Raw genomic sequence first — 16,244 nt, 5'->3', positions numbered from 1 at the left:
TTTTTTTTTTTTTTTTTTTTTTAACAGTGAATAAATTTTGCATTACGTTGTGGTGAACCATATTTTACACTTCTCCTGTGTTTTATTTGAAGTGTGGATCCATAAGAAGATATATTTGTGGTTTTAAGAACCAAAAACCATCTCAATGTAGTTTTACATCTCCTCTCTCAGACTTCTCTCTGGAGCTCTAGTAACAACAGGTCGGTGAGCCAATCAGAAGAGAGGAGGCTCTGAGCCTCTCTTCTGATTGGCTCACTGTGATCCAATAAAAATATAGCAGATTTCAGGTAAACACTCAGAGAAACCAAATCTTGCAACATTGGATGGTGGGTCCAGGTGGGCAGGCCTGGGGCATGGCTTAGAGCGGTGACTGCTTTGTTGTGACATCACAAAATTATAGATGTGCCGACGGCTGGTTTTAAGGCTCAGTCTCTGAATACAGGCTTTGTGCATTTCTCTGTGGACTGAGCGCTTTGATACTTTCACAGTATTGATATCAAACCTAGACCTGCTTTATAATCAAAGAAGACATGGACATCTACCTTTATAGTACTTGGGACCTTAAAACCACAGCCACTGCAAAGTCAAATAACAAGAAACACATCATGTCCATTAAATGAAAAAGTTCTTAATAAAACTTATGTATGTAGAAGCAACTTGCAGAGACCAGTCGCCAATATGCCAGTTTGTCAACACCTGTGGTGAATAAGTGCATAATGATGGCTGCACTACTGTGTCAAAGGAAGGTAGGGTAATGTTAATATCACCTGCCGTGGTTATTTTAATCCTATCCAGACAGTGTAAATTGATCAATTAAATATAAATGTTCACCCCCGCTCCAGTAATAATTACAGCCGAACAAGGTAACCTCTGTGGGACAGTTGAGTGTCTAACCGAAGCAGAGCTGTGTATGTTATAGAAAAATGTCCATATATTATGTACTCATTTGGCTGCTTCACACACACCTGTACTTCTATATTTGTGAGGACAGTCTTTGCAATAATGCTTTCCCAAGCCCTTCATCCCTGACCGTCACAACAAAATCACTAACCCCAACCTAAAGCTAATTCTAACCTGAACCTTAAACAAGGATTAACCCTTAAACAGCCTTTTGAAGTTGTGAGAACCAGCCAAAAAGCCCTCACTCCATAAGCTATATAACTCAAACTGGTCGTCACAAAGATAGAGTGGAAGAAACACACTCACTCATTCTCTCTCTCACACACTCACACACCTCAGAATAACAGCTTGAAGTTAATTTAAGATCTCACTGTTTTGTTGAACACACACAAAAAAAAAACCTTGGCCAACAAGTTTTATAAAAAGTAATCACATTCTAAAAACAAGCTCCATGACTACAGTCACATTCAGGCGGGAGGTGTCTATATTTACATCTGCTTAAACTATCTAATTTGAGATCAGTATTTCATAGACTGTGTTTGAGCCACTCATGAACAAGATACATTAAAAAAGGCATTCTGATTAGAGGCTATTTCATTATGTAAAATTGGCCATGTGAACCAGTTAATGGTTAACTCCAACATCAAACAATTCTCTTACAAACAATTAATGAAATAATATATAAGAAATTCTTATTTTATCTGATCAGTGTTCCAAAATCCAAAGGTATTCAATTTACTGTAGTATGTCAGAGGGAAAAGCAGTATTCTGAGAAGCTATAATCAGCAAATGTTTGATACTTATAATATCAAATTTGTCAGATCTCTTTTTCTGTCTTCCAATTATACATAAATACATAAATCACATCACAAATGCATTTGCTGCACTGTTATCTGCAGGAACCTTTCTGCCCCGAGCCAACGTTCAAATGTTTCTGCATTGCTGACGACATTTCAGCTGAAATGTGCAATTCTCATGGTGCTATCCAAATCTGATATTTCACTATTTGCATGAAATCGCTTAAATGGAATCCCAGCTGCTGTCTAAACATTGGAGCAGAGGACTGAATGAAATGCAATAAGAAATTAGAAGCGAGTAGAGTGAGGAGCCCACATGCTGAACAGGTCTCTTACTGGTAAAACTGCAGCCTCCTTACTGCTTTATGTTTATTTCATGTTTGTCTCTCAGGTTTGATTTTTATGACGATCAATGGCATGTAAAATGTAATTCACGGCTCTATCTGAACAAAGCAAGAGAGAACAACAATCATCTCTGACAAAAGCAGATTAGATTGAATCCAAAACATGCTGTTCTATAACCTTAGTCCTTAAAATCACTGAATGCTGAGAACATACGTGACTGACACCCCCTCCCCCTCTGCATGAGAGCAGGTTATCACAGCGACTAGCATGACCAGCAGCGTGTACAGTTGTCAGATGCCATCAGCTCAACCAGGTCCAGACGCCGGGCCATGCCAGGCCGTACGTAGTCCCACAGCCTCTGGAGGCGGTGCTGCCGAATGTATTTTTAGACAGTGCCACCTTATAAGCACAGCCTGGTCGCATCACATCTGTGTAGTTTAAGTGGAGCCCTCTCCCATCAAGGCAATGTGCCCTTTTACCGAGGGCCTAAGGTCAGACTGCAGACCCAACACAGATTCATTGTGACACTTGAAAAAAGAAAGATGAAACAATGTGTGAGGCTGCTCCGGGTTTGGTCACACATTTTCTCATCCTCCTGCTTCAAAAAGATGAACTACTGTACAGTCGGCTGATTTAAAGGTTTAGAATGATTCCATAGCTTTTCTTTTTTTTTTGGTGAATATATTTTTTTGGCATTTTCGGAGTCATCACAATACATTACAGGAAAAAAAAAAAAAAAAAAGACATGAAATGCTCTTATTATATCCAGCCCCTTGCCCTGCCACCACTCCACCCAACACCTCCTTTTTAACCCCTTTGGCTCTTAATCTTAAGGAACTGTGCTGACTGTATTGACAAACATGATAACAGTAAAAACAGAAAACAACTAACAATATTCATAGCCACTTTGTTTGAAGCGGTTTGGTCATATTATGTCATATTAGTTCTTACTTTAACCAGACTAAACTCTTTAACCTTGCTATCCACTGGAAGAGGCTGACTGGAAATAATTGGTTGATTTCGGTGCCATCTTCACCTGAGAACCTATTCACCTGGCAGCAACATGTTTTACCCCTCCCCTTCCCCCTTTTAAAATGAAACACGTTTACTCAGACATTTTAACTGACTAGCTTTGTACTTTTATCTGAGAACATTTTCCCACAGTGATTTCACTTCTACTGTAGTAAAATGTCTTTTCAGTAACAGCAGCTACTGACCGTTCACGTGCTGCAGTAGCTGTAGTGTCTCGTCTCCAGTCTCTGGAGTTTAGAGTTTATTGCTGCTCTGTCTGAACACAGTTAATGTTGCTGTTTTCTTCATCACAGTGTCTAACTTCCTGCTGTGCATTTAAACTTACACTAGTTCTGCTCCAGCACCCAGAGCTCTCCGCTCCTTTTAATGATTCTCACTAATTCAGGTGTTGTTTACATGCTGTTCAGATCTGCTAGTTACTTTAGCTTAGCGGTTAGTGCTAGCGTCTTGCCCGGTGTGTCTTGGACCAACAGATGAACTTGTTCATCACAGTGTGGTGTTGTTGTAACTTCAGTGTAGAGGATTGTGATGTTTATTACAACTTTAGTGATGTCTGCCGTCTTTCCTTCGACACACAGCGTCACTAGTTAACCCGAGCTGCTCGTTGATCGCATCTGCTCTAGTCTGTGACCGTCTGTGTAAACAGCAGCGCTCAGCGTGATAGGCTATTACTTGTTACGTGTAACCAATCAGATGGTGCTGTGGGCGGGACTTTGCATCAGGCCAGAGTGCTGACTACAGACAGGGACAGCCGGCTGCATCAGAGCCAAAATAGTGAATTTTTAAATGAATTTATTTTATCTTTATCGGTAAAAAACAATATCGATAATCGAAAAATGCTGAATATTACCACAGATAAAGGCCGATAATCAGTCGATCCCTAATCTAAATCCACCTTTGAAATCTTTGTAACTCTAGTCCTTATATTTTTACGTACATTGGCTTGACTTTCTTGTGCAGGTAACCTAAGCAGGAAAAAGTTCCTGACTAGAATCAAATGAGGTTGTTTCAGTTAAATGCCACATGCAGAACCTTCATCTTTTTTAATGAACCATTTATTTTCTGATGAAGTTGCTCACCTTTTTAACTGGGAGAGATTCATGTCCATCTGAGCCTTGGAACAACCACTTTCTCTAAAAAGATGTTACACCCAGATATTTAAAATGTGCAGTTAAACCTCAATTCACCCCTTCATGTAACTGCTCAGTGGCCTTCCCTTAGACCCCACCGTGTTTTCAAAAATTAATGCATGCACTGTAAAATATTTGGTGTAAAACTGAACTCATCTACATGATCTAAATACATAATAGATGACACACAACAGATCAAGAGGCTGCAGACAGTGAACTCTCAGAGGGAAGCTGAGCAGCTGCAGCAGAAACACAGTATGATAGTAAAGTTCTCTGCCTCGCTCTCTGTCCGCCCCTCCACCCCCCAACCCCCCCCAACTCTCTCTCTCCCAGTGAAACAGCAGCCGTCTGTCTCTCCTGGAACAGATATTAACCCCAAGGTTGATTTAATTTGCACGCCAGTGAAGCTCGGAGGAGTTGTTCTATCAGCTCCAAACTCCTCCCTCGGCTCCCTCTCCCTTGTCTCCTGACAGGATTCTGCATCCAGATCCAGTACCCAGAGATTTTTCTGTCTCCATCCTACGGAGGTCCCTGTGCCTATTAACAGGCTGATGTTGTGAAACTCAAATGTGGAGGCAAGCGTGTGTCTGTAGGCAGATTTGACGGCTGCTGTCCTGATGGATGGCATCTCGTTACAAGCAACAGCCTACATTCACTGTCAGCTGGAACGTACTGTAGCTGAATTAGGGTTTGATGAATAATAATAATGGAGTTTTTACTGTATACCACTGCAGACACAAGTAAACTCAGGAGTTAGTTTTTAGGATAGAACTGAACAGAACACATAAAACAGCCTGGAGAGAAATCCTGAAGTTGCATCATTTGGATTGAATTTAAGTCAGGCCCAAGGTTTTAAATATAAATGAGCCTCATTTTATTGTTGTTTTTATACGCGTGGCTCCCTGGATACATAAACCAGCTCCTCAGTTCATGGCATTATTAAAATAGCCCCGTTTCTGTTGTCTCGAGCTATAACAAACTTTATCCTGAGATTTGTAGGTTTAGACACGACTGACATCTGAGTTTGTAACCAAACCTCAACAACAAAATACATCCTGAGGCAAATGAATCTAATACAGTACGACTTATTCAATAGGCTTACAGACTTACAGAGTTGCATCAGTATAAGTCGTTTTGGATGTCTGCCAGATGACGAAATGTAAATGTTCTATGTAAACTTATTTCCTGGAGACAGTGTTGTCGCAGCGAATCATGGGGGGGGTGGGGGGGCACCTCATTTGAAATGAAAAGCGCCTCCACTAATGTCAGTAGAAATTAAAATATTTAGCTTATGGGGAAACTAACAGAGCCGCTACATCACACAGCCAAAGCCACATATTTATGTGTGTCACCTAGAAATTACATTCATAGACAAGTAAATTGTTTTCCCAGTTAAGCTGTGGTGGCAACGTAATCACTGGTTTATGTTAGTTTTTTTTTGTTTGTTTTTGTTTTTTCATTTTCTTAATGAATGAAGTGCTACATTATCAACATGAGACTTGCCAGGAGCTGGTTGGTATGGTTGGGTGAAACTGTCACACCAGTGAGCAGGTTCATATCCACTTTTTCTGAAGCCACTGTCAACTTTTTCTGTATTAAACCAGACGACAATCTTTCCCTAATGTTCGTGAGAGTCTAAACGGAACCATCAAAAGGTTTAATAATGCTGTACAAGTGGATATTGTTCTGCAAGATCAGATATTTTTGTGGAAAGCTAATATGGTTTCTGTGAGCATTTCACTGATATGTTGAGTATCAATTTATTTTTTAAATATGTACATTAACAACTGTCTTCATTATGTAAATAAAAAAAAAATGTAATTTGGTTAATTACATATTTACTGCAGTTTAGTGGTATAGAAACATGATTTCCATTCGCTGTCTCAAAGTATCTTTACTTACTGCCCTCCTGGACATACAGCTAGGTGACTTGTACAACATGTACAACATTATCATCCTTTTTACTGCAGTGTAATAGTGGAGCACAAACTGTTAAAAGAAAATATATCAAAATGTGCCTTCAGACTTTTCCAGAGTTTACTGTGGCTCTCACAAGATCAGAACAGTTCCCTGACCTTTACATCACTGACTTACATCATAGAAACCCTGAGCTCAACTTTCCCTCACAAGCCTTTAGATGACACAAGCCGGCAAGGTCACATGAACATGGGAAGCTTGAATAGAGCGAATAGAATAGAGTGTTAACTCCCCTGCTCAGTGATGCAGCAGTATGGACAGAGATTCTGGGAAAACAACCGAATGCTTGTAGAAACCAATTTGCCCATTGTCCCTGTAAACACAGTCAGTACAAAGCAGACACAGATTCTACCTGACAGCCATACACAAAATACTAACAGCTTTGATACTGGGAGCAGCTGGAATAATAGTAAAGGCCACAGAGGAAAAAAATACAATAGATACTGTACAGCTGCTTTCACCTTGGACCCTTTGCCAAGTCTGAATCACCCAGCATGAATATGTTTTACTATCAACATTCACTGTGGAGTTGAAGGGTTTAAATGCTGCAGTGGTAGAAAGTAGTTTTGAACCTTCAATTTTAAAGGCTTTGGTACTTTGCTTGAACTTTTTCACTATATTTCATAGGGAAATATTGTACTTTTAACTCCACTATATTTATTTGACATTTGATTGACTGCACTTCTACCAACTACAACATTAAAATGCTGCTTATGTATATTAAAAATGCTGCTGAATATTAAAGGTCAATTATTGTATAAAGGTAGATGTCCAAGTCTTTTTTGATCATAAAGCAGGTCTAGGTTCTATATTAATACTGTGAAAGTATCAAAGCACTCAGTCCACAGAGAGATGCACACAGCCTGTATTCAGAAACTGAGCCTTAAAACCAGCCGTCAGGACTTCTGGAACTTTGTGATGTCACAACAATGCGCTCACTGTTCTCAGCCAGGCCCCAAGCCCCGCCCACCTGGACCCACCATCCAATGTTGCAGGATTTGGTTTCTCTGAGTGTTTACCTGAAATCTGCCTTATTTTTATTCAATCACTCCGATCACAGTCAGCCAATCAGAAGAGAGGCTCAGAGCCTCCTCTCTTCTTATTGGCTCACAGACCTGTCATTACTAGAGCTCCAGAGAGAAGCCTGAGAGAGGAGATGTAAAACTACATTGAGATGGTTTTTGGTTCTTAAAACCACAAATATATCTTCTTATGGATCAACACTTCAAATGAAACACAGGAAAAGCTTAAAATATGGACTTTTAATACATCAGTAATAATAATCTAATAATATATATAACATAACACTATGAAAGAGACCATTTCATTTTAATAGTAGATTTTTGAGTGATTAATACTCTAACTAGCCTTCATGTTTACAGTGTTGCATAACTGCTTTTACTTGAGGGTATCAGGGACTATTATATTTGCATTTATAGCTTCCTGGTGTTGGTAGTGGTCATAAACTCCACAGGGTTCCTTTAAACCTGCATTAATATTCCTTTCTCACAGACATGTTTTGACTTGTCACAGTAGTAAAAGCACAGGTGAACACTTGAATAGAACAGAGCTATTATTAATGTTATTAGCAACACTTGTGCTTTTCCTACTATTACAAGTCAAAGTGCATGCTGTGAAAAGGCTTTTGAATTTTCAGCCACTTCAGGGAAGAGTAACAAATTGCAAAGACAACACTGACATATTGCAAATGTGCTAACAACTATTGATTTGTGCAGCTTTAAAGTACAGAATCTGCAAATTTCTACCTGACTCGCAGTTTCAGTAGCTTTTCCAACCTGAAATAGCTCTGGAGAAAACAATGAAAACTTTTCTTTTTTCTTTTCTTTTTAGTGTTTTAGTGTTGATTTTAGTTGAATATGTAAGAAGATTATGAATACAAAATAAAGGAACAGTAATAATGCCACTGTCTGTAGTCAGCTGTCAAAAGCCAATATTAGCCAAACCCCAACTGAAATGTGATAAAAATCCCTGAATAAAGTGACAGCAAGTAATGATTTCTCTGTCATTGACACAAACAGGATAATCAGAGCAAACTCAAACACTGTGGTTACATATGCTCCAGATTTGAATAATCGTTTGTTTACTCATATATATATATATATATACACACACATACATATATATATCCAGTAAAGATTATTATTATTAGAATAATATCATTCTTATAAAAGCCCAGATAGTGCCAGATTAAAGCAGAGTATGACTCTGTGTGTCAAACGGTCAAACAGTATGTTGTACCTGTGTTGTCTGACAAGGAGGTAATGAAACGCACAGAGGAGAGTGAAAGAATGATGAGCTGTGACGTCCCTGTTCCTACACCCGAGTCTCATCACTCATCACTCCGGTCCCACGTGGTTTCAGTGGGAGTGATTAAAGCATCAGCAGAATGCTGACAGGAGATAGAATACGAGTCTCCTGTGTCTCAAAGATCGCAAAAAAATCGCATCAAAGAAACAGTCAGAGAAAGACCTTTTGTAGGGGAAATCTGAGGAGGGGAAACAAGAGATAAAGACATGAGAGGGGAGAGAAGGGAGGGAAAATGAGGGTGAGGAGGGAGGAGAGAAATGATAACAATGGAAATGGGTGAGGAGGACAACGCAGAGTTAGAAGAAGGGAAGGAAAGTGGAGGAACGGCAGTGAAAGACAAGTAGAGGAATGGAAAGAAAAAAAAGAAGTGGAGGAAAAGAGAAAGTGGAGGAAAAGATAGGAATGGAGAGAAAAGCAAATACAAGGAAAACGTTGCAAAGTAGAAAAACAGATGAAAGGAATACAAAGGAAACAATGGGAAAGGGTAGAATAGGACAGTAGAAGAACGAATAGAAGAGGGAAGCAAGAGAAAAGGGAATAAGGGAACAAACTGATGAGCACAGGCATGGAACAGAAGAAACATAGGGGAGATAAAGACGAGAGGCAAAGAGGTGGAGATGGGTTAGATAGGAAAGTAGTAACAAGTAAAGTAGAGGAGAGGAGATGAAATGAAAGGATAGGAAAGTAGAAAGCAGGAAAGGCAAGTTTCTGACAGGAAAGGAAAAGTCATGAAAGAAGAGGATAGGAAGAAAAGGAAAATAAGAGGCACGAGTAAAGGGATGGAGGAAACAGATCTGCAGAGGTGTGTGACGGGGAAACAGGGAAGAGATAAGAACAAAAAGAGACAGAGGCAGGGACGAGAGCGACGGGTTGGCGGGAAAATGTACAGTGAAACAGAAACAGAATAGCAGGGCTGGATGATGAGCTGAGGCAGCGAGAGACAGCAATAGAGTCCCTGATGTGTTCTTATCTGCTTCAGAAACCCAGATTTCCAGACTGATAGCTGGAAAAACCCCAGTAATCACAGAGAAGACCTCGGCCCCTTCACTCCAATCTCCCCACTACAGCCTCTCCTCCATCAACCTGAACTCCACCTGAAAGGAGTTTAGATTGAAAATGCCCAGTTCACTGTGACACCGACATAAAGTCTCTACATGTTCAATGAAATCTCAACACCGTGATGCTTATCTGGGTAAGTGGGACGCAGAAACCATGTTTTTGTCTCTCCCTGGTGCAGACGAAGAGGAACAGAAGTTGCTTCAAGCTGTAAAAGGCTTCAATAACCAAAATACACACATCACCACCCAAACACTTATCGAACAGGGAATGACAGGCCGCATAATTGTGTCTGTCAAAGATGTCATGTACTTTCAATTGACATGACAGGGAGGACCGGGAGGGCTGGATAACTCACAATGTGTCTTTGTGTTTGATGAAAGGTTGGCATCCCCTGGCATCCAACCACAGCGTCGTCACTGTCGCATTGTTCATTGGTCTAGAAACACTGCTGTTTATCTGTCAGCCACTCTGACACAGAGCGGGAGTGTGGGGGGGTCACGTTGGGAAAAGCAGGAAAATCCATTAACAATAAAGGTTTGTGTGGACTGATGTGCGCATGTTTGTCTGTGATTACTGAGAGCGTGGAGAGACATGCAGCAGGACGGACAGTACGGTGTAGAATTCAAACAGGACTCACATTGTCTGTTCTGAGCTTCTTGGCGGGGCAGCCTCCATCCACAGGATGTAGCATGTAATACAGTCGCACTTTATTGGCGTGTTTCCGACTCTGGAGGAGAGAAGGGGCAGAAAAATATTAGTAAAGCAGAAAGCTGGTTGATGTTTTGATGAGGTCTTCTCAGGTGCTGCCCCTTATAGAAAAACTACATGAATTTCCCATCTTTTACCACATGTGGATACATGTGTTTCCTACATTTGATCACACGTGTCACAGTACCACATCGTTTAGCATGTGGAACCATGTTTAGCACATGTGGAAAACATGTTACTACATGTTGTAACATGTCACAAATACTGCAGATTTTCACCATAACATATTCAACAAGTGCAGTTATGTGATTACTGACAAACACGGAAAACAAACAAACAACAAACTATATAGATGGGTTTCACATGTATTCCCAAAGATATCACATGGCTTAATATATGGGCTTCACACACTACAAATCAAAAATGTTCAAAAACCATGTTTCCCACATGCCAGCACATTTGATTTTAACATGTTTTCACATGTTAAATTTCACATGTGATCATGTGATTTTGCACATGTGAACTTCATGTGGTTTTTCTGTAAGGGGCAGGCCCTCAACTTCTTTATTTTACCTTGAATTAATTTATTTAAAAGATGCTATAATGATAACAATAATAAGTACAATATCACAATTATATATGAAAAATCGCTTGAAACATAAAATACAATAATATAATTATGTATTATTTAAAAAAGAAAAAAAAGAAAAACTGAAATATAAAACACAACAATATAATTATATTATAATATCGTATATTGTGATATTTGGGCTGGACTGTACACAATTTTGGATATTGCCCAAGCTGAGACTCAGTGTTATACATATACTGACAGGTTTGAAACTGGATTAGACTCAGACTAGACCTGGACTCAGGAGGCCTGAAAGTAGTGTCCCATTTTCACCCACTTCTATTATCATGTTTGTGTGCTTTCACTCTGATTTCTGTGAAATGAAGAAAAAAGTGATATCAGAGGACTCATGAAACACCACACAAATAAGGGAAATCTGAACCAGAAAAAGGTGCTATAATGTATACTGCATACATTTATGTGTCAGTAATCATTTGCCATGTCTTCCTTCACATCCCCAGATATCACACATGTGGTAACTTAAACAACAAGGTTTACCTGCCTTTACGCAGGGATCCAAAGAGAGCAAATTTAATATGAAGTAAATTTGCCCTTCTCCGCAGGCTCCACAAACACTGAGCCATGATGAACTGTCAAGCCTCTGTTTGTCTAATTGTCTGTGCACTGCAGTTACTTTGTTTCACTTTACAATTAATGTCAGTATTTTTAATGAATGATTGCACAAGTGAAGCATCAGGTGTGATCCTCAGTGTCTTGATGATCAAAATTAAATATATTACACTTTTCTGAACAAAGTCAGAGTGGTTTAAAACACAATGTAAACAACGATTGTTAAAGCGTCTATAATATTATAATATCTATAATATTTTTAATAATAATGCATCAATGACAATATGAAAACAATATGTATATGTATATGAGATGTATACATAATACCTGGTGAACATAGTGGAGAATTTAGCAGCTAAAAAGCCAGATATTTCCCTCAAAATCAGAGCTAAAAGAATGTTGGATTAAAAGTCATCATAACACACAAACACAACTCTAGGTGAATGATAATGTTTTCTGCAACTGCTGGACGTCTAAGCAACTGTTTTTTATTTCAACTCAAAAGGTGATGATATGTCGTTGTTGTGTTTACACTTTGTTTCATATGGGCAACATCAACTGCTCTTCTAATTAATCCCAACAACCGGGGAACTACATCACTCTCTGTTTACGACACATTTCCCCACAGATATTCCCACCCGAAAGAGGGTTTTTTAAGCCAGTGTTTTTTTTTGTCATGATTAATATTTTTGTTAGATACCAGACACTGGACAATGACAGGAAATGAAGAGAGAGACGGATGAGGAATGACATGCAACAAAGCTCCTAAATTGGACATGAGCTGGGGATGTTCATGGTCAGTGCCTTAAACCCTAAGCCTCCAGGGCGCCATTGAACAGAAAATGCAAAATCCAATTTTCAGTCCATAATCGTCCTAGAATACAATAATTACATTTGAAAGGAGTTAAAGTAATATGTCTGTAATCTGTGTTGGATTTAAGTCTCCCAATATTTAAAAAGCAATGTTCGGTTGCAGCATCATGTTATTTTAAACACAGAGGGATGACTCAATCAGTCTCTCACAGATTGGAACAGAGAATTACAAGGATAGAGATTTCTAATACATAACATATACTGCATGTCCCTGTATCAAGAGTGATGTTGCCATATGTCCTCCCCTATAAGGGGATTTATTATTATCACATATATACTGATATATAAGTTTATAACATATACGAAATACCCACAGTAAAATTTGTATGTGTACATACATTAAAAATATTTATCTACTGAATTTTTATATAAAATGTTTTGACCATATATGTTAACAATATATAATTAATTTATATATGTTTAAATTAATTGAAACAACATACATATAAAAAGTCTATATGCATAAATGTCTCTTATTCATTTCTCAATCATTATAAATATGTCTGTCTTTGAGGCGCCCCAGTGGCCCACCTGGTAGAGTGTGTACCACCGAGGCTCAGTCCTACCCGCAGTGGCCACGGGTTCAAATCCGATTCACGGCCCTTTGCTGCATGTCATCCCCCCTTCTCTCTCTCTCTCTCCCTGACTTTCTTGTCACTCTCTCACTGCAGCTGTCACTAAAAAGGTCAAAAATGTACTACACGTTGGTCTTTGCATTCTGGAAAAGTGGTCTAAGATTTTTTGGAACCCACTAATATCAACATATATTTACAGACTTTGGGACGGATATATGTAAGTACAATATAGGTCAACCAATAAACTGATTTGAAGAATTGGAAATTGTTTTGGAGGAGATAAGTGGTGTCGGATCAGCCCTAGATAAATCATGACATAGTGGTTTGGTCAGCAAATTAGGTTTGCAAAATAAGCACTAGAGTATATGAGTAAGTTATTATACTTTAAATACTTTGCCAAAATCCCTTAAACAGAGAATTACCTAAAATAAACAAAACATCCATCCATCTTTTCCAACTCCTCACAGAGTTACCAAGTCATCTCATGAGACGGAGCTATTTTTGGCATTTGCAAATAGGACATATTCATACTACCCTCACTGGAAGGTGGAAGGTGACAACCTAGACAACCTATTCATGTTCCAACCATTCACCATTCAAAACTGCCCTCATAGTCTAACCTCACTATTTAAATACCAAGACTGGAATACAAATGTCAGCCTAGTCGAAGAATTCGTACAACAGAGACCTTAAACTACCCGCTGAACCACCCCACTGCTGCACGGAATAAACACTCTGGGTAATCTCTGTCATGTATTAATAATATTGTGATGAAAAATTGCCACTTTAAGTGCTTTGCTTTCACAATTCAGGTAACTCCCTGTTAAAATATGCTTTTAGAGCAAAAGGCCGAACGATATTGAACCAGACTGAATTATTGTGTCGAGTTACATCAATCTGAGTCACGCATTGTTTACAAAAAGACTCCACCTGAACATGGCACTTTGCTTTTCCTTCCCTTCCCCATACACACGCCTGAGTCAGGGATCTGTCTTCGATCTGTGCTGGGTAGAAGTCCCATCAAAAATAACAGAGCACTGTCAAATGAAGTGCACGCTGCCGCTCCCTGACACTGGATCGAATTGATAATTAGTTCACTGAGGCTGAAGCATGACTCTTCTTGGACCCCCTCGGATCCGATTGCACAGCCAGGGGTTAGGCAGGGGAAAGACAGACTTTGGAAGGACAGATTAGATTATCTGAAACTGCTTCTGCTTCATGAGGAGAAGCTTCAGATGTCACAGATGTCTGCATCAGAGGTGATACGGCAGGAGGAGTGAAAACCTCCTGTGATGCTGTCACTGCATCGTCAAGGAAAACCACAGAAGAGTTATAGTTACACGATGGGGTCTAGCGAGGCATGGTGAAGAGGGGACAGGTGCCCGTCGTATTGCTCCATCAGGCGTGACAGACAAACTCGTCCTGTCCAGTCAGGGGGTGAGGGCGAGGCTGCAGGAATCTATTTGTCTTGCCTGTCTGGCTTCCTGGCAGAGATAAAGCAACCTCATCTCCGTCGCTTCTTTGAGGAAAAATTGATCAATCTTGGAAAGCATGAAGGACACATGGCAGCTCACTCATCACACTTTTCATTAAAACCTGCCCTGCTTTCATCACCTCCTTTGTGAATAAGCGCAGTATTTACAGTAAGAAAACGAAAATTGATAATGACACTTGTAGCTCAAATGAACAAGAACAAAGCACATTCTGCCACTGTGTAAAAACCTGTCTTGTTACTTATGTATTTTGGGAATGTGAAGTGGTTTTATTCATGTAGTATTATCCACTGTAGCAGCAGCAGCAGCAGAGATGATTCAAACTCAGAGAGAACAAAGACAGAAAATTTGAGCATTTAAAATTCAAATTTTCTCTCCAACTTACCACTAAATAATCAGAGTAAAATAATTCACAGAACTGCTTTTCCTACGATGGCAGAATCAGCTTTGTACTGTTCCAACTGTGTGTTCATGTGTCTCAAAATATAAATTTTTGATTTATTTTGCAATCAAGGATAATGAATATGGAGAAAATGTTATTCCACATTTGTCCTTCATGGAGCACAGGAACAAGACAATCAACCAGAGTTTGACAACAATTTCCTGTGAGGTCACTGCTGATAGCTACCACATCAAAAAGTCATCATTTTACAGTTGGCTGGGCATTGATTCACCTCACTGAAATATATTTTTTTTCCTTTTTCTTTTTTTGGTAAGCTGCAATCAATTGCACTTCTGGTGCGCGTTATTTGTTATGTCCCCCCAAAGTGATTTTTTTACACACTGAGGTTACATCTCTTCTTTGCAGCAGAGAGATGTTTCTGCAGTGCAAACACTTCCAACTCCAAACTGGATACAGAGGCTCCACTTCACCCACTCACAGGAGACATTTCAGCTAATGGGCTATTGTGCACACTGGCCTTTACAGTTGCCCATTTGAAAACCTATGTATTTGCTCATTATTCTAATTGTAATTGTAAATATGTGATATTTTTTCATTTATTTGCATAACTTCCTATTTACCAAGTTGGGCCAGCTGCATATACAATTACAACTGCTTCTGCAGTCTGCTTAGCATCAAAGCAGTGTACATCAGAAGACAAACTGGTGCTGTAGGTCTTCTGAGCACTAACTGCTGCATTTTAAAGGAGGTAAGATTTTGGTTGTAAGACTTCTCTTCCCCCCCAAAGAACAGGAAACAATGGGAAACAGCTGGTCTGGCTGTGTCCAAAGGAAACAAAACCCACCAACCAGCACCTCTAAATCTCATTAATTAACATATCATAACATATTCGTTTAACTAGTGAAAGAACACGACACACTGCAGGAGGTAGATATGAAACGGTTACCTGTTTCAGGCTATATCATGGTAGAAATGCCAGGCGGTTAGTATTACCGTTTAAATGATCACTATAACCGCGGCTGATTGACATGGTTAATTACTGTGGTTAATTTGGCTCACGTTCACATACTGCATCAACCAGCAACAGTCTCCCAGCCACATGGGCGGCAAGCAATGTGGGTTTGTTATGTGTCAATCAAAACATGGTGGAAAGCAGTGACAACTCTGCTCCAGAAATTTTTTAGCCTTCTAAACTTTTTTACACCAAAGTTAGTGGGTGTAAGCTGTTTTTCTTTTTTAAAAGTGAGGAAACCTGCTTAAAAAAAAAAAAAAAAAGGCAATTGACTCCGTTTACACTGCTAGACGAGTTTGCCTTTCTGTCCAGAGCAATGTCACGTGACCGCAGAGTGCACACACAGATGCGGGAGAGAAACAGTGAGCTGTAGCCGCTGAGCCTCTGTGTGAGACGCTTTGATCAGTGATT

The 16,244-nt window shown here is 39.5% G+C and overlaps 1 protein-coding gene across 1 annotated transcript in view; it reads right to left on the bottom strand.

Moving 5' to 3' along the window:
* Positions 1–16,244, bottom strand: part of zmat4a (zinc finger, matrin-type 4a) — a 139,747-nt gene that overhangs the window by 78,850 nt on the left and 44,653 nt on the right. The window contains exon 3 of the mRNA XM_023397798.2: positions 10,206–10,295. Within this exon, the coding sequence (XP_023253566.1) occupies positions 10,206–10,295 (90 nt within the window). The remainder of the gene's footprint in view (positions 1–10,205; positions 10,296–16,244) is intronic.

This window comes from Seriola lalandi, unplaced genomic scaffold, assembly GCF_002814215.2.
Source record: "Seriola lalandi dorsalis isolate HSWRI2012SDOR001 ecotype SW California unplaced genomic scaffold, Sedor1 jcf7180002054883, whole genome shotgun sequence".
NCBI lineage: Eukaryota > Metazoa > Chordata > Actinopteri > Carangiformes > Carangidae > Seriola > Seriola lalandi.
This window is presented reverse-complemented; position numbering and strand designations above follow the sequence as displayed.